General features: G+C 43.6%; 1 protein-coding gene across 1 annotated transcript in view; it reads right to left on the bottom strand.

The window, feature by feature from the left end:
- Nucleotides 1–24,984, bottom strand: part of LOC311143849 (lysine-specific demethylase 6A-like) — a gene marked incomplete at its 3' end in the record, with an annotated part of 104,418 nt that overhangs the window by 64,793 nt on the left and 14,641 nt on the right. Inside the window, exons 5-7 of the mRNA XM_084179726.1 lie at nt 22,371–22,429; nt 17,641–17,685; nt 3,554–3,674 (exon numbers count right to left, since the gene is read on the bottom strand). Of these exons, the coding sequence (XP_084035852.1) occupies nt 3,554–3,674; nt 17,641–17,685; nt 22,371–22,429 (225 nt within the window). The remainder of the gene's footprint in view (nt 1–3,553; nt 3,675–17,640; nt 17,686–22,370; nt 22,430–24,984) is intronic.

Here is a 24,984-nt window from a genome sequence, read left to right as displayed (position 1 = left end):
TGTTCTCTACGCCGTCAAGATACCCTTCTAGTTAATAGACTATGTTAGAGTTTATACTTAGTTACATATAGCATGTAAACCCATAGCTGCATCTACGTAAACCCATGGTTACATAGAGAATGTAAACCCATAGTTAGAGCCCTGGCTGGCTGTAAAAGACCACTCCGAAACAGTCACCGTTAGACTTCAGCTACTCTTCTCTGAGCTCTCCTGGGAATAATAGCGCCATACAACACCTAGACCTATGGCAGCTCTAACACTGTCTGATTCAGAAGCCCTCAGGTGTATGTGTGTATGTGTGTCTGGTCTGGACAAAACAGAACAGTATACATTCAGCCATATCACTTTCACAGGGGAGAATAGACACGGATATCCACCCTAGCTTATAGTGTCAATGCCAAATGGCACCAGACAGGCCTACACAGCCGCCAAAAAGGCTATTCTATTCTACACATAATCCAGCATGGAAGATAGTCTATGTCTCCTATTTCACAGAACGGTCATAAAGGAGAGCTCTGCTTTAATCATGCAGAAGAGAGGCTGGTAAGGCCATGCTAGTGTTAGACTGGGGGGGGACCTGTTGACTCCTAGAGGGTACTAGGGCAGTGGGTCTCACTCCTGGGCTGGAGGGCTGCAGTGTGCTGGCTAAATTGGGAGTGTATCGTGTACAGTATTAGCTAGGCTACATACCTAGGCGTATACAGTGCAGCAGCAGCAGCAGCATAGGGCTGTCCCCGACTAAATAAAATATTGGTCGACCGAAAGTCGTCTGTTCTTTTGACCAATCGATTGTGTATTGTATTTTTCCATATATAGACACACCCTATGAGTTTTAATAAAATCAACTATATGCATTGAGCTTGTCTGATGCTTTAAGCTTACTGTTTGATGAACTAAGACACAAATGACTCAAGAGGGAGGCAGAGATCTAGATAACCAGAAGGAGAAGAAAAAAAAACTTCACTTGACCCAACCATTCTCCTCCTGCTCCTGCTGGCTTTCACAGATTCTGCCATTACTCTCCTGAAGTTGCTGGTAATAGGCTACACGAGGAGTCTGCAACCTTTCTCATGTGACATGCCAATTTATCTTACCATTTCTACCGATCTGCGTGCCAGTTATGGTTTTCATATGCACATTTTTGTGGAACAGTTTCATTTAAATTTATAATAAAAATGTATTCATATCTCTAAATCATTGTCATGTGGTTAATCAAAATTCTATCCAAATCTAAATGAAAATGATAAACCTTAAAACAAACTTCTATTGCCATTGCCAACTATGTAAAAATAGCCTACATAAAGCCAACAAATAAAAAAATTGCAGCCTGCAGGTAGAAAATATCAGGATAAAAAAAAATATCCTAAAAATCACATTGGCTTCGCATGGCCTGTCTGCAACGAACTTGAAACATTGTATCAACTATTAACTTGGGTCAGGCCAGAAGATTGCCCTAGCAGCAACATTGTATAAAATATTCTGGGCCCTCAGAGTTTTCTGTGCCAGTGAGCTCTGAGCAAACACAGCTTTAGGCAACGTTACCTACATTCTTTATCAGCACTGAGCAAATTTCAGGTCTGCTGAGCACAAACTTGAACGTTGTGAAAATTCTATGCAACTTCCAGTGTGCGTTTACTGTGAACACTGAAGCTGTACCCGCTTTAAGTTACAGTTTTAACAGTGGCCAAGTAGGCTACTGTAGCTATTTGATCATAATGTAGGCCTACCAGAGCGGCCTACCATCAAAAACAATGGAGAAAAAATGCATCCCAGAACAATTTAACATGGAAATAGCTGTTCTATTATTCAGCCTACAGTAGCAGCCAACGTGTGGTGTTCAATGTAGACTTTTGAAAAAAACATGCAGCGCTTGACATTAACCACTTGTCCTTCAGACAAAAGGGGTGACTGAAAAAGCTGTGTTTGATGCAAGAAACCACTTTACAAAATAAAATGCATTATTATTCCTATACCATTATTACAGAGAAACAAACAATGCCACCCTCTGCCTATTGGCTACTTAGCTTATTCAAGCATGTCTCAAAAATACAACGCCGCCCTTTTATGAAAATAAACATCTCTAACTGACTGGCTTTTCAAAGACGTCTAGAAATGCACACGTTTTGTGCTCTTGTAGGAAGCAATCACTCCAATTTTGCTGACTACAAATGATCTATAACTGGGATAATAATTCACTAACTAGAAAATTATATGAACAAAATGGACACACGTGGCTACATGCAGCTCTCGCTTTGATCTCAAAACAAGCGCATCTACTCGCGAACGATCATGCTGTAGACACAGTCCAGAGAATGGCACAGATCCATATATGGCAATGGTTTATTTGCATATAGGCCTACTGCAGCTCTGATTGGTTATGCCGCAGCAGTCTGTGTAGAGTAGGGCCTGAGTCGTGCCTGTCAATGCAACAGAATCCTACTCCGATGCGTTCTGCCTACAACAACATCTCTTGCATAGTTTGTTTTGTTTCAGTATGTTGCATTAAAAGTGGCTAATATTGCGTTGTTTAGATCACAATTGACACAGTAAAAGGAAAAACGTTGATAGCGTTAACAGAGAAAACTAGAAAAGTGGTCACCAACCTTTTGAGTCATGCAAGCTGAGCTTTACCGCTCAGATTTTGTTTTAACATTACTTAAAAATGTAAGCCTACGCAACATCAACCAATTAAAAATAGTACTGTAGCAATGAGGTTTGTGCAGTAAGCTACAGGCTCAATACATTATTACCGCATATTGGCTTTGCTTGAATTGCCCTGCCAATGCATTGTTGTTGGGGACATTTAAAATTATATTTCAAAATTTGAGGTATCCTATATGATCACACCAGTAATATATCCGTTGTTGTATTACTTGTGAGGCACAGCTGAGTGGACATACAGTGCCTTTGGAAAGTACTCAGACAATTTGATTTTTTCTATATTTGTGCATCTGGGTGATGCATGGTCAATCTGACGTCTGCATTGGCCGTGCAGCATTTACGGTGATACGGCCTCTGCAGAAGTCAGGGCATTCATACTTCTTGCGCTTCACGGAGCAGTGCAGCGCTGTTGTGAAGGAAGTTGTCAAGGAAGTGAGTTTGTGTTTATATAGGATGTACCGCCCTCATCTACTGTCAACCAATCATGTCAATGCAGAGCTATACAGAGCCCTTCGCATTGTTACAACATTTGGGAGGCACTTGGCAATGTGGTACGGAGCTCGATTTGGCCTCTGCGTGCCTCCAGAGGCTCCGTAATTGCATCACACCCTCCATATGGAGACTCCGACCACATTTTCAGATCAAGCATAAATTGGCATTTAGTCTAGGCCTCCGTAATGGATTAGTTCACTGAGATGGGTGCAAATATGTATATATTTGCTACTGCTCGACCCCCAAAAATAATATCTCGGTCGACCAACAGCCTATCGACAAAACAATCGATCAGTCGACTAATTGAGGTCAGCCCTATAACAATAATAGTAGTAGTTGTAGTAGTAGTAGTAGTAGTAGTAGTAGTAGTAGCAGCAGCAGCAGTAGCAGTGGTACATACCTTCAGACTGGACTCGTAATCGGTGTTGCCTTTAAACATGAGGCCCAGTCTCATGTGGATCTCTGTGGCTCGGGAGAAACTGGGGTCAATATAGAGCACATCCTGAAACGCTTTTATCGCCCTGCACACAAACAGAGAGAGAAACAGGAGTAGAGAGTTAAACATAGGATGGAACAAAACACACATTAAAAAACACATTCACAAAAGCAAAATGTGTAGAAATAACTGGACATTTTAAATGAACTGCATTTTTTCTGGGATAAAAATAGAGCGAGTAAGAAAAACCCTTTACTGTTGTAAAATACAATCAGAGACACGGAAGAGTCCTCTAGTTCTTTACCTTCTGATTGCTAGAGCATCTCTGGATTGAGCCACAGAGAGCGAGAGAGATAGAAAGAGAGAGCGATAGAGCGACAGAGACAGAGAGCGAGAGAGCGCAATAGAGAGCGATAGAGCGAGAGGGCGATAGAGCAAGCGATAGAGAGAGAGAGCGATAGAGAGAGAGCGAGAGAGAGAGAGCGCGATAGAGAGAGAGAGAGCGATAGAGAGAGAGAGAGCGATAGAGAGAGAGAGAGCGATAGAGAGAGAGAGAGCGATAGAGAGAGAGAGCGATAGAGAGAGAGAGAGCGATAGAGAGAGAGAGAGAGCGATAGAGAGAGAGAGAGCGATAGAGAGAGAGAGAGCGATAGAGAGAGAGAGAGCGATAGAGAGAGAGAGCGATAGAGAGAGAGAGAGCGATAGAGAGAGAGAGCGATAGAGAGAGAGAGCGATAGAGAGAGAGAGCGATAGAGAGAGAGAGAGCGATAGAGAGAGAGAGCGATAGAGAGAGAGAGAGCTCTATCTCTACAGAGAAAAATGTCCTCCTGTGTGGTACCTATATCCCCACACTAGAAACCCCATACTTTATTGCAGACAGCCTCTCCATCCTGTAGTGCGAAACCAATCATTTCCAGACCTTGGGACATTAACTAGTCTGTTTGAGACCTAAATGCCAGAACTGGACAAGAACCTGACACCCTCAGCACACAGGGGGACAAACACTTACCTGGAGGTGACAGCATTCCCTCCCACATATGCCCCCCTAGGCACAACTACGACAACATCACCAACAAAAACGGGTCACAACTCCTGCAGCTCTGTCGCACACTGGGTATGTACATAGTCAATGGTAGTTTGAGGGGACTCCTATGGTAGGTACACCTATAGCTCATCTCTTGGCAGTAGTACTGTAGACTACTTTATCAGTGACCTCAACCCAGTCTCTCAGAGCGTTCACAGTCAGCCCAATGACACCCCTATCAGACCACAGCAAAATCACAGTCTACTTAAACAGAGCAATACTCAATCATGAGGCATCAAAGCCAAAGGCACTGAATAATATTAAGAAATGCTATAGATGGAAGGAAAGTAGTGTCAAAAACCTACCAAAAAACAATTAGAAAACAACAAATTCCATCCCTTTTAGACAACTTCCTGGACAAAACGTTCCACTGTAATAGTGAAGGTGTAAACTTGGCAGTAGAAAACCTAAACAGTATATTTCACCTCTCAGCTTGCCTATCAAATCAAAAAATCTCTAACAGAAAACCGAAGAAAAGTAACAGTGACAAATGGTTTGATGAAGAATGCAAAACCTAAGAAAGAAATTGAGAAACCTATCCAACAAAAACAGAGAGACCGAGAAAACCTGAGCCTACGCCTTCACTATGGTGAATCACAAACAATACAGAAATACACTACGGAAAAAGAAGGAACAGCATGTCAGAAATCAGCTCAATGTAATTGAAGAATCCATAGACTAACCACTTCTGGGAAAATCGGAAAACACTAAACAAACAACACGAAGAGTCCCATAGGGCGGTGCACAATTGGCACAGCGTCGTCCCGGTTTGGCCGGTATAGGCCGTCATTGTAAATAAGAATTTGTTCTTAACTGACTTGCCTAGTTAAATAAAGGTTAAATAAAAAAAATTAAATAAAAAAACTCTGTCCAAAACAGAGATGTATGGGTAAACCACTTCTCCCATCTTTTTGGCAATATAACAAAGAACAAACAGCAAAACATATATACATGATCAAATGCAAATCTTAGAATCAACTATTAAAGACTACCAGACCCCACTGGATTCTCCAATTACATTGAATGAACTACATGACAAAATACAAACCCTCCAACCCAAAAAGGCCTGTGGTGTTGATGGTATCCTCAATGAAATGATTAAATATACAGACCACAAACTCCAATTGCCTATACTTAAACTCTTTAACATCATCCTTAGCGCTGGCATCTTTCCCAATATTTGGACCAAAGGACTGATCACCCCAATCCACAAAAGTGGAGACAAATTTGACTCCAATAACTACAGTGGGATATGCATCAACAGCAACCTTGGGAAAATCCTCTGCATTACCATTAACAGCAGACTAGTTCAATTCCTCAGTGAAAACAATGTACTGAGCAAATGTCAAATTGGCTTTTTACCAAATTACCATACGACAGACCACGTATTCACCCTGCACACCCTAATTGACAAACAAACAAACCAAAACAAAAGGCAAAGTCTTCTCATGCTTTGTTGATTTCAAAAAAGCTTTTGACTCAATTTGGCATGAGGGTCTGCTATACAAATTGATGGAAAGTGGGGTTGGGGGAAAAACATACATTATAAAATCCATGTACACAAACAACAAGTGTGCGGTTATTTTTCTTCTTTTTTTTAGGGGGTAGATCAGCTTTCATATTTCAGATAGATTGTAACTTCCATCAATGTAATTGTCTGCATCACTTCCAATCCCCCATGTTTTTTTTCTCGCAAATATATATCATATACAGTGAGGGAAAAAAGTATTTGATCCCCTGCTGATTTTGTACGTTTCCCACTGACAAAGAAATGAGCAGTCTATAATTTTAATGGTAGGTTTATTTGAACAGTGAGAGACAGAATAACAACAAAAACATCCAGAAAAACGCATGTCAAAAATGTTATAAATTGATTTGCATTTTAATGAGGGAAATAAGTATTTGACCCCCTCTCAATCAGAAAGATTTCTGGCTCCCAGGTGTCTTTTATACAGGTAACGAGCTGAGATTAGGAGCACACTCTTAAAGGGAGTGCTCCTAATCTCAGCTTGTTACCTGTATAAAAGACACCTGTCCACAGAAGCAATCAATCAATCAGATTCCAAACTCTCCACCATGGCCAAGACCAAAGAGCTCTCCAAGGATGTCAGGGACAAGATTGTAGACCTACACAAGGCTGGAATGGGATACAAGACCATCGCCAAGCAGCTTGGTGAGAAGGTGACAACAGTTGGTGCGATTATTCGCAAATGGAAGAAACACAAAATAACTATCAATCTCCCTCGGCCTGGGGCTCCACGCAAGATCTCACCTCGTGGAGTTGCAATGATCATGAGAACGGTGAGGAATCAGCCCAGAACTACACGGGAGGATCTTGTCAATGATCTCAAGGCAGCTGGGACCATAGTCACCAAGAAAACAATTGGTAACACACTACGCCGTGAAAGACTGAAATCCTGCAGCGCCCGCAAGGTCCCCCCCCTGCTTAAGAAAGCACATATACAGGCCCTTCTGAAGTTTGCCAATAAACATCTAAATGATTCAGAGGAGAACTGGGTGAAAGTGTTGTGGTCAGATGAGACCAAAATGGAGCACTTTGGCATCAACTCAACTCGCCGTGTTTGGAGGAGGAGGAATGCTGCCTATGACCCCAAGAACACCATCCCCATCGTCAAACATGGAGGTGGAAACATTATGCTTTGGGGGTGTTTTTCTGCTAAGGGGACAGGACAACTTCACCGCATCAAAGGGACGATGGACGGCGCCATGTACCGTCAAATCTTGGGTGAGAACCTCCTTCCCTCAGCCAGGGCATTGAAAATGGGTCGTGGATGGTTATTCCAGCATGACAATGACCCAAAACACACGGCCAAGGCAACAAAGGAGTGGCTCAAGAAGAAGCACATTAAGGTCCTGGAGTGGCCTAGCCAGTCTCCAGACCTTAATCCCATAGAAAATATGTGGAGGGAGCTGAAGGTTCGAGTTGCCAAACGTCAGGCTCCAAACCTTAATGACTTGGAGAAGAACTGCAAAGAGGAGTGGGACAAAATCCCTCCTGAGATATGTGCAAACCTGGTGGCCAACTACAAGAAACGTCTGACCTCTGTGATTTCCAACAACGGTTTTGCCACCAAGTACTAAGTCGTGTTTTGCAGAGGGGTCAAATACTTATTTCCCTCATTAAAATGCAAATCAATTTATAATATTTTTGACATGCGTATTTCTGGATTTTTTTGTTGTTATTCTGTCTCTCACTGTTCAAATAAACCTACCATTAAAATTATAGACTGATCATGTCTTTGTCAGTGGGCAAACGTACAAAATCAGCAGGGGATCAAATACTTTTTTCCCCTCACTGTACACACACACGTATATATATATATATATACACATACACACACAGTGGGGAGAACAAGTATTTGATACACTGCCGATTTTGCAGGTTTTCCTACTTACAAAGCATGTAGAGGTCTGTAATTTTTATCATAGGTACACTTCAACTGTGAGAGACGGAATCTGAAACAAAAATTCAGAAAATCACATTGTATGATTTTTAAGTATTTAATTTGCATTTTATTGCATGACATAAGTATTTGATCACCTACCAACCAGTAAGAATTCCGGCTCTCACAGACCTGTTAGTTTTTCTTTAAGAAGCCCTCCTGTTCTCCACTCATTACCTGTATTAACTGCACCTGTTTGAACTCGTTACCTGTATAAAAGACACCTGTCCACACACTCAATCAAACAGACTCCAACCTCTCCACAATGGCCAACACCAGAGAGCTGTGTAAGGACATCAGGGATAAAATTGTAGACCTGCACAAGGCTGGGGTGGGCTACAGGACAATAGGCAAGTAGCTTGGTGAGAAGGCAACAACTGTTGGCACAATTATTAGAAAATGGAAGAAGTTCAAGATGACGGTCAATCACCCTCGGTCTGGGGCTCCATGCAAGATCTCACCTCGTGGGGCATCAATGATCATGAGGAAGGTGAGGGATCAGCCCAGAACTACACGGCAGGACCTGGTCAATGACCTGAAGAGAGCTGGGACCACAGTCTCAAAGAAAACCATTAGTAACACACTACGCCGTCATGGATTAAAATCCTGCAGCGCACGGAAGGTCCCCCTGCTCAAGCCAGCGCATGTCCAGGCCCATCTGAAGTTTGCCAATGACCATCTGGATGATCCAGAGGAGGAATGGGAGAAGGTCATGTGGTCTGATGAGACAAAAATATAGCTTTTTGGTCTAAACTCCACTCGCCGTGTTTGGAGGAAGAAGGATGAGTACAACTCCAAGAACACCATCCCAACCGTGAAGCATGGATGTGGAAACATCATTCTTTGGGGATGCTTTTCTGCAAAGGGGACAGGACGACTGCACCGTATTGAGGGGAGGATGGATGGTGGGGGCGGAGCTAGCATGTTGGAGTGAACGGCTGTGTGTGAGAGGCTCCCGCAACTTTTTTGCGAAATAATCTAACCTAACTTACTTTATTGCACTTGTTACAACAAACTTTTCTTTCTAATACAATATTGTAACTTTCTATGTGAAAATGCCTAGTAATAAGCGACCAAAGGACAATAAATCCACATCAGAGGCCTACTCCCCACCAAACAACGAGACAAACATGGCGGAAGGCACAGGTAACAACGTGACACTTACAGAACTTACCCGGGCTTTGGGAGAACTACGTGTTGCTATAGCGGAGGATTTTAAGGCTACTATAGCTGAACTGGACACTAAAATCGAGAGCACCATTCGAACGGTCGCTTCGCAGGGCCAGAGTATTGTGGACCTTGAGAAAGCTTCTGAATTCAACGCTGGTAGGATCGACGAGTTAGAGAAGCTATGCACGTCATTGCAGGATAATGTGCAGAGGCTTTCTGTGAAAGTGGTCGACCTGGAGGGCAGATCCAGGCGTCATAACCTTCGCGTGGTGGGTCTGGCAGAAGGGGTGGAGGCGGGCTCTCGCCCCACCGACTTCTTCGCCAAGCTACTGAAGGATGCAATGGGACCGGGTTTTGGCGTCGGATCCCCTACTGGACCGTGCACATCGCGCCCTTGTCCCAGTGCCTGGACCGGGCCAGCGTCCTCGCCCAGTAATCATCTGTTGTCACAGTTTCAAGACCAAGGATCTTATCCTGCGCGAGGCTCGAATGAGGGGCAACCTGTTACATAAAGGGCACCCCTTTCGTGTCTATGAGGACTATGCGCCCGATGTGGCAAAGCACCGCGCTGGCTACAGAGATGTCATGACCAAACTCTACAAACTCCATCTTCGCCCAGCCTTGCTCTTCCCTGCAAGACTAAGAATTACCCCGCCTTCCGGGGAGAAGATCTGGCTCTCCTCGGTTCTGGACGCAGAGAAGTTTGTCCGGGAATATACTCCAATCCCCCGTACAGGTTAGAGTGCCTTGTCATTGTGTGTTAAGGTCTGCTCACGGACTCGAATCCATACCATACCATAACGGGTGAAACCGTATTCAACGGTCTCAGCAAGGGCTACCGAGCATGTAATACGATGAGCTGACCAATGGAGGGTGGTCAGAGCTCTCACTTAACGTTAATTTCACTTTCATTCCGACTGGGTTTAGAGCGATGCCTGTTTGGGAGGCCTTCCAGGTCGGATCATTGACACTTTCGGATGGATATACTTATATTCCCCCATTTTTGTTTTGTTTCGTTATTTATTTTTCAATTCTTACATTATTCCTGTGCGTACATATAATAATAATTATTTGTACTTTATTATTATTTTCTCTTAGCATTTTAGTATTATGTATGTGTATATTTTAAATTTGTATAGATTATTATTCTGGGGTATGCATGTTTGTGTATGTAGATGTGCGTGTATGGATGTATGTGTGTATGCGAGTGTATGTATCTGTATATATTTAAGAATATTTATTTTATATGTATATTTTTTTTGGGTGTGTGTATGTATGTGTGCGTGTATACGTGTGTATATGTGTGTGTGTGTGTGCATATATATATATATATACACGTGTGTGTGTGTGTGTGTGTGTGTGTGTGTGTGTGTATGTATGTAGGTATACACATGTATGTAGGTATACACATGTATGTATGTATGTATGTATGTATGTATGTATGTATGTATGTATGTATGTGTGTGTGTGTGTGTGTGGATGTGTATGTGTGCACATATGTATTTTTAATTTTTTTACATTTTTATTTAAATCTGGCAGCCTTTCCTCTCTTACCTGGACCAGTCGGTGCTGTGAATTTGTACTTTTTAACGCACTCTCAATTGTCATATTTATATATACCTTTGGGCAGCGTGTGCTGGCCCCGACACTCGAGCAGTCGGGAGGGGAATAGGGTGGAATAGGGGGGGGGGGGGGGGGGGATAAAGGGGGGTATAAGTGGGGGGGTTACATCTACCCTTTTTCTTTCTACCTGTCCCTGTTCTGTATGTCGTGTTTTGTAATATTTGTTTTGTGTCCAGAACTCTGGGTCTTGTTGTTCATGTCTGTTCTCTTATGTTTAGATAAGAACTGTACACATGTCTTTCATACCTATACACCATTCTTGTGTGTGTTCAATAAAAAATATTTGAACAGAACCTATATACTTATTATGGACACAGTATGCTTTACATGAGTTATCTTGTTATTAGTTGTTGTTTTTAGTCCCATCCTTCAGCTCCATTCAACACCTCCCATCTCTCTCTTAACACCATCCATATTAGATTTCTATTTGCTGTACTGTGATATTTTACAAAAGTTCTGAACCTTTCTATTCTCATTGTTTCTACAGATCCATACAGCCTATTTATTGCCTTACCTCCATAACTTGCTACATTTGCACACACTGTATATATATTTTCTGTTGTATTTTTGGACTTAGTTTTTTTACCCCATATGTAACTGTTGTTTTTAATCGCACTGCTTTGCTTTATCTTGGCCAGGTCGCAGTTGTAAATGAGAACTTGTTCTCAACTGGCTTACCTGGTTAAATAAAGGTGAAATAAAAATAAAAATAAAAAATCGTAAATTGAAAATAAACATTTTTGCTAAAAGTATTATTATATTATTGATCGATTGACTATGACTTTTCAGATCACCCAGTAGTGCTATCTGCAGGGTTAGCTCCAGGTAAATATTGCAATCCTTTAGCCATTCCTGGAACTGTGTCCAAACAAGCTACAAATGGACAGAACCAAAACAAATGATCTAATGATTCTGTCTCTTCGCAGCAAAATCTGCAGAGCTGGGAAGATTGTATCCCCCATATAAATAACATTCTATTGGTAGCAATAATTTTATATAATAATTTACATTGAAAAATTCGAAGTTTTGAATCCGGCGTCGTTTTGCGTATCAATTCATAAACACTATGCCATGGAATTGGTACGTCAAAAATCTCTTCCCAACTATTTTGCAATCTATATGGGACGGCTGTCAATCCTTTGGTCCTTAAATTAAACTGGTATACTTTATCAACATTTTCTTTAACTAATTATATTCTTTAATGCAAGGCAGACAGGCAAGTTCCTTACTTTTTCCCCCTTCCACTTTCCACAGGGCCGTGGGGTGAGACAGGGATGCAGTTTAAACCCCACCCTCTTCAACATATATATCAACGAATTGGCGAGGGCACTAGAACAGTCTGCAGCACCCGGCCTCATTCTACTAGAATCTGAAGTCAAATGTCTACGGTTTGCTGATGATCTGGTGCTTGTGTCACCAACCAAGGAGGGCCTACAGCAGCACCTAGATCTTCTGCACAGATTCTGTCAGACCTGGGCCCTGACAGTAAATCTCAGTAAGACAAAAAGGTCCAGTTGCCAGGACCACAAATACAATCTAGACACCGTTGCCCTAGAGAACACAAAAAAACTATACATACCTCGGCCTAAACATCAGCGCCACAGGTAACTTCCACAAAGCTGTGAACGATCTGAGAGACAAGGCAAGAAGAGCCTTCTATGCCATCAAAAGGAACATAAAATTAGTCATACCAATTAGGATCTGGCTAAAAATACTTGAATCAGTTATAGAACCCATTGCCCTTAATGGTTGTGAGGTCTGGGGTCCACTCACCAACCAAGAATTCACAAAATGGGACAAACACCAAACAGACTGCAAGCATAATTCTGCAAAATATCCTCTGTGTACAACGAAAAACACAAAATAATGGATGCAGAGCAGAATTAGGCCGATACCCGCCAATTATCAAAATCCAGAAAAGGGCCGTTAAATTCTATAAACACTTAAAAGGAAGTGATTCCCAAACCTTCCATAACAAAGCCATCATCTACAGAGAGATTAACTTGGAGAAGAGTCCCCTAAGTAAGCTGGTCCTGAGGCTCTGTTCACAAACACAAACAGACCCCACAGAGCCCCAGGACAACAACAACAACACAATCAGACCCAACCAAATCATGAGAAAACAAAAAGAGAATTACTTGACACATTGGAAAAAATTAACAAAAAAACTGAGCAAACTAGAATGCTATTTGGCCCTAAACAGAGACTACACAGTGGCAGAATACCTGACCACTGTGACTGACCCAAACTTAAGTAAAGCTTTGACTATGTACAGACTCAGTGAGCATAGCCTTGCTATTGAGAAAGGCCGCCGTAGGCAGACCTGGCTCTCAAGAGAAGACAGTCTATGTGCACACTGCCCACAAAATGAGGTGGAAACTGAGCTGCACTTCCTAACCTCCTGCCAAATGTATGACCATATTAGAGACGCATATTTCCCTCAGATTACAGAGACCCACAAAGAATTTGAAAACAAACCCAATTTTGATAAACTCCCTTATCTACTGGGTGAAATACTAGTGTGCCATCACAGCAGCAAGATTTGTGACCTGTTGCCACAAGGGCGGCAGGTAGCTTAGTGGTTAAGAGCGTTGTGCCAGTAACCGAAAGGTTGCTGGTTCTAATCCCCGAGCCGACTAGGTGAAAAATCTGTCGATGTGCCCTTGAGCAAGGCACTTAACCCTAATTGCTCCTGTAAGTCACTCTGGGTGGCGCAGTGGTAGCTGTGCCACTAGAGATCCTGGTTCGAATCCAGGCTCTGTCGTAGCCGGCCGTGACCGGGAGACCCATGGGGCGGCGCGCAATTGGCCCAGCGTCGTCCAGGGTAGGGGAGGGAATGGCCGGCAGGGATGTAGCTCAGTTGATAGAGCATGGTGTTTGCAACGCCAGGGTTGTGGGTTCGATTCCCACAGGGGGTATGACAAAAATAATAATAATGTAAGTCGCTCTGGATAAGAGCGTCTGCTAAATGACGTAAATGTAATGTAAATGTAATGGATAAGAGCGTCTGCTAAATGAAAAAAAAAAAAAAAAACATTGTAAATACAACCCATATTTATGTTTATTTATTTTCCCATTTGTACTTTAACTATTTGCACATTGTTACAACACTGTATATACACATAATATGACATTTAAAATGTCTTTATTCTTTTGGAGCTTCTGAATGTAATGTTTACTGTTAATATTTATTGTTTATTTCACTTTTGTTTACTATCTATACTTCACTTGCTTTGGCAATGTTAACATACGTTTCCCATGCCAATAAAGCCCTTACATTGAACTGAAATTGAATTAAAGAGTGATAGAAAGAGCGATATAGAGAGCGAGAGCGCGCGAAAGCGACAGCGCGAGAGCGACAGCGCGAGAGAGCGACAGCGCGAGAGAGAGCGACAGCGCGAGAGAGAGAGCTAGATAGAGAGAGATAGCGCGAGAGAGCGATAGCGTGAGCTAGATAGAGAGAGAGCTAGATAGATAGAGAGAGCTAGATAGATAGAGAGAGCTAGATAGATAGAGAGAGCTAGATAGATAGAGAGAGCTAGATAGATAGAGAGGGACTGATGAAAACCACATAAACAAACTATTTAGGCTACAAAATAAACCTGACCCACTCTACTGCTCCACCCCTCTGCTATACAAGTACCCATATCCAACCCATTAAACATTTACAACATACATAAACAAGAACCTACATAAACAAATCAATCCTCTGTGAAGTTGTGAAAACAAAGGCTATTGCATGTCACCACAGAGGTCTGCCACAGCATGAGAGACTACAGTAGAAACACTGATCTCACTGTTTTCACTGCACACACACAGGATAAGCGTTCTGAACCCATTAGCCTCCTTTCCTTGTTCCAATCCTTCCATCCCTCCCTCCCTCTTATTCATTTGTTCACTCCAGAGTGGTAGGCGCATTAGCTTCTCTAGGCTGGAACAGATTGGCAGTGAAACAGAGTATACAGCAAACAAGCTAACAGAAAAACAGACTGGTAGAGAGAGGGAGAACACTATTCAATGCCAAGTATTCTCTGACTAAACCCCAATTAGACCAGAGTTACGCTATTACTGACAAAGTCCTGTTGTATTATCTGACGTAGGGAATATGTCCCACTGCTCCACTGCTCCAGCCCTGTAGCTCTCTAGGAACAGGGTTGGAGACCAGACCACTGCTCCAGCCCTGTAGCTCTCTAGGAACAGGGTTGGAGACCAGACCACTGCTCCAGCCCTGTAGCTCTCTAGGAACAGGGTTGGAGACCAGACCACTGCTCCAGCCCTGTAGCTCTCTAGGAACAGGGTTGGAGACCAGACCACTGCTCCAGCCCTGTAGCTCTCTAGGAACAGGGTTGGAGACCAGACCACTGCTCCAGCCCTGTAGCTCTCTAGGAACAGGGTTGGAGACCAGACCACTGCTCCAGCCCTGTAGCTCTCTAGGAACAGGGTTGGAGAACAGACCACTGCTCCAGTCCTGTAGGTCTCTAGGAACAGGGTTGGTTGGAGACCCACTGGTCTAGCACTGTAGCTCTGCAGGACCAGGGTTGGAGACCAGACCACTGCTTTAGCACTGTAGCTCTGCAGGACCAGGGTTGGAGACCAGACCACTGCTTTAGCTCTTTAGCTCTGCAGGACCAGGGTTGGAGACCAGACCACTGCTTTAGCTCTTTAGCTCTGCAGGACCAGGATTGGAGACCAGACCACTGCTTTAGCTCTTTAGCTCTGCAGGACCAGGGTTGGAGACCAGACCACTGCTTTAGCTCTTTAGCTCTCCAGGACCAGGGTTGGTTGGAGACCAGACCACTGCTCTAGCCCTGTAGCTCTCCAGGACCAGGTTTGGAGACCGCTGCTATAGCCCTATGAGGTAACATTACATCTGACAGTGCTGCATTCCTCTGTAGCCTCTAGCTGTTGAACGTAACTAGTATTACGTAGAGGGAGAAACCCAGATGACACGCTTCTCTGTAGCCCCCTCTCCCTCTCTAAACCCACCTCCCCACAGATGGAACTCCCCTCCCCTGGGAGAGAAAGGGGCTATGTAAACTTGGCAGGCTGACCACACTGGAGGCCTTCAAGGCCAAGGAGAGGGGAGGCAGACACCAGAACCAGGGTTGGTGTTATAGATTAACAGTTCAGAAGAAGGATAGCTCGTATACACCCATCCAGCCTGACAAAGACCTTCTGGTCGAAAATGTTGCACATATTAAAACAACGGATCATTCAACATTGTGTGTGGGTATCTACTTATTGTTATGGTTATAGATTAATGCCTTCCAAGCTAATGGAACGGCCGGAGCTGACCGATTGCTAATGCAATACATTGGTAATGGACAGATTCCTCCCATACAATATAAATCCCTTTGAGCACTTGGAAAAACTCAAAATCAAAGTTTATACAACAATACACACACAATACAGATTTAACTCTACCCACATGTACATATCACCTCAATTACCTCGACTAGCCGGTGCCCCCACACACTGACTCTGCACCGGTACCCCCCTGTATATAGCCTCCCTACTGTTATTTTATTGCTGCTCTTTAGTTATTTGCTTTTATTTTTGTTATTTTACTTTTTTATTAAAAAACAAACCAAAATGCATTGTTGGTTAAGGGCTTGTAAGTAAGCATTTCACTGTAATGTCTACACCTGTTGTATTCGGCGCATGTGGCAAATACAATTTGATTTGATCCAATGTATCTTTACCCACCTTCTGGAGAGAAGCAAAACAGAAACGGAAAAGAACCTTACATTTCCATTTGAGTCATTTAGCAGACGCTCTTATCCGGAGAGACTTACAGTTAGTGCATTCATCTTAAGATAGCTAGGTGGGACAACCACATATCACAAGCATAGAAAGTCAAGGGGGGGTCGTTTGAAGATACTGTTTGAAGGTAGGGTTTCAGATGTTTTCGGAAGATGGGCAGGAACTCTGCTGTCCTGGCTGAGCGGGAGCTGCCCTCCCGTAGGGGTGGGAGGGCCAAGAGACCTGAGGTGGCAAAACGGAGTGCTCGTGTTGGGGTGTAGGGTTTGAGCATAGCCTGAAGGTAGGGAGGGGCAGTTCCTCTTGCTGTTCCGTAGGTAAGCACCATGGTCTTTTTAGTGGATGTGAGCTTAGACTGGAAGCCAGTGGAGTGTAAATTACAAACATGTAAATGAGTGTGCAGAGGAGTGGGGTGACATGAGAGAACTTGGGAAGGTTGAAAACAAGGCGGGCTGCAGTGTTCTGGATAAGGTGCAGGGGTTTGATGGCACAAGCAGGGAGCCCAGCCAACAGCGAGTTGCCGTAGTCCAGACGGGAGAGGACAAGTGCCTGGATTAGAACCTGCGCCGCTTCCTGTGTGAGGGGGGGGGGGTCGTACTTTACGGATGTTGTAGAGCATGAACCTGCAGGAGTGGGTCACTGCTTTGATGTTTGCAGAGAATGACAGGTTGTTGTCCAGGGTCACGCCAAGGTTCTTTGCACTCTGGGAGGGCGACACTGTGGAGTTGTCAACCGTGATAGTCCGACTGTTGGCTTTACAACATGTAGATTAAGATGGCTCCTAGTCAGGGCAGTATCACTTCCTGGCTGCATTATTCTCTATGTAATAACTCAAATGTAGATGCATAATGGCTGCCTAGACAACATGTAGATACAAGATGGCATCCAGTTGCATCAAAGACACATTCTAGCAGAATTTCTCCCTATGGAAACCAACATAGTGGGCCTACCTTCTCTGTCCTGCCTGGGCCTCTGAGGAGGGGGGCTGCACTGACCTAGACAGGGAGAAAGGGGACCTACAGTAGTCAATATCAGGCAACGCCACAGACGTCTAACACCACTACACAGCCACAGCAAAGTACTTCCTCAACAAGGTCCCAACGTCGACTCTAAAGTACAGTAATATATTCCCTATAATAGGTATATGGGGAGGGAGGGTATTTAGTCAGTAAGCTTCTGGTGCAATTTAGGATATTGCTTCTTTTGTAATTTAAATGATTTAGTTAGGCCTAGTCGGTTATAGTGGCACCTCTCCTAGCGTTTGTTAGCTGCTTCAAGATTCTAATTTAAAAAAAACTCATTAGCATAATTTAGTGGAATTAAATTGGTGCGTGTATATTCGTTATTTATCACATGCGCACAGCATACAGACAGATACAGAGCCTTTGAACGGAAAATCTGTCAGACAACGCTTTTATAAGCCCGATCATTGCACAACCATTCTACATGCAATTGTTTTAAAAAAAGGGTTTTGGGCCATGATTAAAAAGAGCTTCTCAACTGGTAATTGAAGCGTGCTTCTCATTCTCCATTCAAATGCTTAGGCAATGAGCTGGAGGCAGTATGAATTTTTAAAACATATAACTACTTAATTGTTTGAAACCTGAACGTTTTACTACATATGAGGCATGGTTTACCTTGATTGAAAGTAGCCTAGGCAAAATGCGACCATATCCGGAGGGAATTATTTTATAAATATTTACAAACGATTTTGAAACCAGTTGCCTATTTCTATTGGTTTTCAACTTGCTTTCATTGTCCAGTAGCCAAATGAACATTTGTGTATAGTCTACCGCCTTGTGCTCATTGCTGTGCTAATAATGTGAAGAAATCATTTATCAACTTTTTAAGCTAAACGTTCTGATCTGTTGCATCATATTCATTGCTTTTTACGTTTTTTTATTTATGTAGCCTAGGCCTACTGGTTGGATGAATTTGGGATCTATCGTCTCATAACAGTCCCAGAGTCCGTTTGGGCTATTTCTTTCTCGACAAGCTGACCAATAGAATAGGTAAACTTTTCTACTATGGGGGATATTAGATTGACATAGGTGACACGTCCATAAGTAAATGTAATGAAATTGACAAAATTACATAGCCTACTCCTGTCTATACAGAAATAAATACAATCATTCAAAATAGGCTACTAACGCATGATTTGGCCACAGAGGATCATTAGCTTGTTTTAAACCGCATTGCCTACAGCCGGACGGAAAGGCAACACATGTAATTTGGGCAACGCTCGCGCGGCAACCACCAAATAGATAATTGTTGAGTTGCAACTGTCAGTGAAAAGTAGAGAGACCCATCCAGGCATATAGCAATATTTAAAAATTCAAATTGTGGGAAAAAATAGTTTGGAAAGAAAATGGCTATTGCTGTAAGGAGAAGACAATGAAAATACTCTAATTTGTCTTTTAAGTTATCAAAATTCTCAACTTAAAATTGACAGAACAACAGTAGGGCTATAACCTGTCTTAATGGCACCAGCGCAGAGCATCAACCATATTCCCGGTGAGTGCGCACTGCGCACATTCACTCTTTACAATTGTTGGGTGTTTGTTTTTGGACAATAATTTCCTACTCCAGTTTAGATGGACGTCATATTCTATTTGTGTCTCCCCTTCAGTGGGGGGAAAAAAGTATTTAGTCAGCCACCAATTGTGCAAGTTCTCCCACTTAAAAAGATGAGAGAGGCCTGTAATTTTCATCATAGGTACACGTCAACTATGACAGACAAAATGAGGAAAAAATTTCCAGAAAATCACATTGTAGGATTTTTAATGAATTTATTTGCAAATTATGGTGGAAAATAAGTATTTGGTCAATAACAAAAGTTTCTCAATACTTTGTTATATACCCTTTGTTGGCAATGACACAGGTCAAACGTTTTCTGTAAGTCTTCACAAGGTTTTCACACACTGTTGCTGGTATTTTGGCCCATTCCTCCATGCAGATCTCCTCTAGAGCAGTGATGTTTTGGGGCTGTCGCTGGGCAACACGGACTTTCAACTCCCTCCAAAGATTTTCTATGGGGTTGAGATCTGGAGACTGGCTAGGCCACTCCAGGACCTTGAAATGCTTCTTACGAAGCCACTCCTTCGTTGCCCGGGCGGTGTGTTTGGGATCATTGTCATGCTGAAAGACCCAGCCACGTTTCATCTTCAATGCCCTTGCTGATAGAAGGAGGTTTTCACTCAAAATCTCACGATACATGGCCCCATTCATTCTTTCCTTTACACGGATCAGTCGTCCTGGTCCCTTTGCAGAAAAACAGTCCCAAAGCATGATGTTTCCACCCCCATGCTTCACAGTAGGTATGGTGTTCTTTGGATGCAACATTCTTTGTCCTCCAAACACGACGAGTTAAGTTTTTACCAAAAAGTTATATTGGACCATATGACATTCTCCCAATCCTCTTCTGGATCATCCAAATGCACTCTAGCAAACTTCAGACGGGCCTGGGCATGTACTGGCTTAAGCAGGGGGACACGTCTGCCACTGCAGGATTTGAGTCCCTGGCGGCGTAGTGTGTTACTGATGGTAGGCTTTGTTACTTTGGTCCCAGCTCTCTGCAGGTCATTCACTAGGTCCCCCCGTGTGGTTCTGGGATTTTTGCTCACCGTTCTTGTGATCATTTTGACCCCACGGAGTGAGATCTTGCGTGGAGCCCCAGATCGAGGGAGATTATCAGTGGTCTTGTATGTCTTCCATTTCCTAATAATTGCTCCCACAGTTGATTTCTTCAAACCAAGCTGCTTACCTATTGCAGATTCAGTCTTCCCAGCCTGGTGCAGGTCTACAATTTTGTTTCTGGTGTCCTTTGACAGCTCTTTGGTCTTGGCCATAGTGGAGTTTGGAGTGTGACTGTTTGAGGTTGTGGACAGGTGTCTTTTATACTGATAAGTTCAAACAGGTGCCATTAATACAGGTAACGAGTGGAGGACAGAGGAGCCTCTTAAAGAAGAAGTTACAGGTCTGTGAGAGCCAGAAATCTTGCTTGTTTGTAGGTGACCAAATACTTATTTTCCACCATAATTTGCAAATAAATTCATTAAAAATCCTACAATGTGATTTTCTGGAGAAAAAAAATCTCAATTTGTCTGTCATAGTTGACGTGTACCTATGATGAAAATTACAGGCCTCTCTCATCTTTTTAAGTGGGAGAACTTGCACAATTGGTGGCTGACTAAATACTTTTTTTCCCCCCCACTTCATTTTTATTGATTTGTTTGTCAATGTCAGCAGAGTAGCCTACCCTGTAATTTGTCGTATTAAAAAAAATTATGCAAAGGTCTCCAGTCATATAAAGTGTAGTAGAACTGCATGACGTGTTTTTCCCATGCAAAAAAAGAAGAAACGTATCTGATATAGCCTATAGCCCAGACCTCTATACGCGCTACATTGAACGGTCTTTTTTGCAAACAGTGATTTAATTATATTATTAGCCTAATTTATGACTATCCAATCTACTCATCACATTACGAATAGCAGGCTCTCTTACATAAGTTTGCAAATGCAATGATGCATGGAATGCTTTATTATAAACGTGCATTTTTATGGTAAGATTTGCTTCCCCAAACTTGAAACTCACGCGTCGCCTATGTGTAGGCTGGTGATTGTACCGTTCGTTACTCATCTTGTTGGCTGAGGAAAAGTAAATGTGGACAGTTATTCTAACATCTTCAAAATGTGTGATTAAGGACACACGTCATTGCATCCTCTACAGTTGCATGTTCTGTTAAGATTAATTACCATCATCTAAATGCGATTTCTGTCCTTCTGAGCACCGTGGATGAATGCCCTAATCAGGTTACGGTAAATATATTTAAACGTCCGGTAAATTAAAACGTTGCCGGTCAAATGTCCGGCGCCACATTTTCATAACGGAAACCCTGGTGTGTGTGTGTGTGTGTGTGTGTGTCGACAGCAACAAAAGTAAGCCATCCCTTCCAAGACTGAGTGTGTGCACGCAAGCGAGCGTGTGTGTGTGTGAGCATGTGTATGAATTGACACCATTAAAAAAGGCAGGCCCTCCTCAACTCCCCACTGAGGCTATTCCTTTGAATAGTCTGCAGAGAAACCCACTTCCCCCCCCCCCACCACACACAAGCTCTGACCGCAATAATGCTAGACAAGACAGCATATCACACTACGCCCTCTTGAGCGAACGAAAGTAAAGGATTTCCTTTCCCTGAACTGTCAGCTGCCTAACTTCCTCATTCCAAACCCTCCAAAGTGCAAACAGGCTCTCGTCTTGCTGCCTATCAAATCTTCAACAGTGGTTATCCTATATTTGCTGTAAGTAGTATTCTGGCCTATATTTGACAGAAGCAGTAAATAGCAACACTCTTAGAAAAACAAGTGTCAAACAAAGCAATGGCAGCACTGATAGCCAGAATTTACACTATGAGTTTATAGAATGAATGAAGCATAATTGACACAGTAATTAGGACAAGATGACAGGTGGCCTACTCCTCAACAGTCAGGTAAGGGTTCAATGAAAACACCACACACACACACAGTAAGGAACATACAATAGCTACACGAATGTAATGTACTATATAGCCTGTGTATTACTAAGAGGTCATTAAATGCCCAAATAGCCGAGCAAATCCAGGTCTCTAGCTAATAAAAAGGCACTAGAGTGCAAAGGAAAATACTCAGAATGCGTACTTACCAGTGAAATGCGTTGTAATGGAAGTAGACCAAACCAAGGCCATATATAAAGGCAGCATTCTTGAGAAGGGGAGAAAAACAATTAGTGGCAGGAACATTTAGGCTATTTCTCAAACAGCATTGGTAAACATAAATTCTTCAAAAAAAGATGCCATGTGTGAACACTGATTACTCAGTTAAGTTAACAAAATAGGACATATCACAGTCCCTCCAGGATGTAGCGGGGATTTTGTTGTGATTGGGGGGGGGGGGGGACTTGATTTCGCAGTGCCAATTCTGACATTTTTGCATGGCAATATGCAAAGATCTTGTCCAATTTGTCAGGAAAATGCACTAATATTGCGATGATTTCACTGTTTTATGCGGAAATAGTGCCGTGATTAGTCAAGTTTGCAAGACCTCGCATAGCCTAATATGCAAGGATATGTTGATTTTTCAAAAACAAATATATAATGCAATCCTGGAGTCCTGACTGAGCAATCTAACTGGAAAGTGTTTATCTGACCGAGCCAAAAACAGTCTCTCCTCATCCTACTCAGGATTAAAGTGCATTCTATACCATTGGGTCAATGGTAGAGTAGAGGCCCAAATACATACTGAAGTTCATTTCGAAAGAGTCTGAAATTCCCCTTTCAGAGGTTACCATTGTGGCCCAGTAATTCACCTTTCAGAGGTTACCATTGTGCCCTAGTTTCACATGACACACTGTAGTACTGGTATTAGTCACAACCGAAAGCCTCTAAGCACAGCACCTCCTACTCATACAGACACACGAATCAACCAGAAAACAAATACCATGTTCAATACCAATCAGATGTAAATATTCTAAATAAGAATTACAATATTTGGAGGTGAGAGGATCAGACAGACAGCATGGCTGAGGAGTTAGGAGGGAGACGATCAGACAGACAGCATGGCTGAGGAGTTAGGAGGGAGACGATCAGACAGACAGCATGGCTGAGGAGTTAGGAGGGAGACGATCAGACAGACAGCATGGCTGAGGAGTTAGGAGGGAGACGATCAGACAGACAGCATGGCTGAGGAGTTAGGAGGGAGACGATCAGACAGACAGCATGGCTGAGGAGTTAGGAGGGAGACGATCAGACAGACAGCATGGCTGAGGAGTTAGGAGGGAGACGATCAGACAGACAGCATGGCTGAGGAGTTAGGAGGGAGACGATCAGACAGACAGCATGGCTGAGGAGTTAGGAGGGAGACGATCAGACAGACAGCATGGCTGAGGAGTTAGGAGGGAGACGATCAGACAGACAGCATGGCTGAGGAGTTAGGAGGGAGACGATCAGACAGACAGCATGGCTGAGGAGTTAGGAGGGAGACGATCAGACAGACAGCATGGCTGAGGAGTTAGGAGGGAGACGATCAGACAGACAGCATGGCTGAGGAGTTAGGAGGGAGACTATCAGACAGACAGCATGGCTGAGGAGTTAGGAGGGAGACTATCAGACAGACAGCATGGCTGAGGAGTTAGGAGGGAGACTATCAGACAGACAGCATGGCTGAGGAGTTAGGAGGGAGACGATCAGACAGACAGCATGGCTGAGGAGTTAGGAGGGAGACGATCAGACAGACAGCATGGCTGAGGAGTTAGGAGGGAGACGATCAGACAGACAGCATGGCTGAGGAGTTAGGAGGGAGACGATCAGACAGACAGCATGGCTGAGGAGTTAGGAGGGAGACGATCAGACAGACAGCATGGCTGAGGAGTTAGGAGGGAGACGATCAGACAGACAGCATGGCTGAGGAGTTAGGAGGGAGACGATCAGACAGACAGCATGGCTGAGGAGTTAGGAGGGAGACGATCAGACAGACAGCATGGCTGAGGAGTTAGGAGGGAGACGATCAGACAGACAGCATGGCTGAGGAGTTAGGAGGGAGACGATCAGACAGACAGCATGGCTGAGGAGTTAGGAGGGAGACGATCAGACAGACAGCATGGCTGAGGAGTTAGGAGGGAGACGATCAGACAGACAGCATGGCTGAGGAGTTAGGAGGGAGACGATCAGACAGACAGCATGGCTGAGGAGTTAGGAGGGAGACGATCAGACAGACAGCATGGCTGAGGAGTTAGGAGGGAGACGATCAGACAGACAGCATGGCTGAGGAGTTAGGAGGGAGACGATCAGACAGACAGCATGGCTGAGGAGTTAGGAGGGAGACGATCAGACAGACAGCATGGCTGAGGAGTTAGGAGGGAGACGATCAGACAGACAGCATGGCTGAGGAGTTAGGAGGGAGACGATCAGACAGACAGCATGGCTGAGGAGTTAGGAGGGAGACTATCAGACAGACAGCATGGCTGAGGAGTTAGGAGGGAGACTATCAGACAGACAGCATGGCTGGGGAGTTAGGAGGGAGACGATCAGACAGACAGCATGGCTGAGGAGTTAGGAGGGAGACTATCAGACAGACAGCATGGCTGAGGAGTTAGGAGGGAGACGATCAGACAGACAGCATGGCTGAGGAGTTAGGAGGGAGACGATCAGACAGACAGCATGGCTGAGGAGTTAGGAGGGAGACGATCAGACAGACAGCATGGCTGAGGAGTTAGGAGGGAGACGATCAGACAGACAGCATGGCTGAGGAGTTAGGAGGGA

This window comes from Coregonus lavaretus (genome assembly GCF_964263955.1).
Source record: "Coregonus lavaretus genome assembly, chromosome: 16".
Taxonomy (NCBI): domain Eukaryota; kingdom Metazoa; phylum Chordata; class Actinopteri; order Salmoniformes; family Salmonidae; genus Coregonus; species Coregonus lavaretus.
The sequence above is the reverse complement of the archived record's forward strand: the minus strand, read 5'-3'. Positions and strand labels throughout refer to the sequence as shown.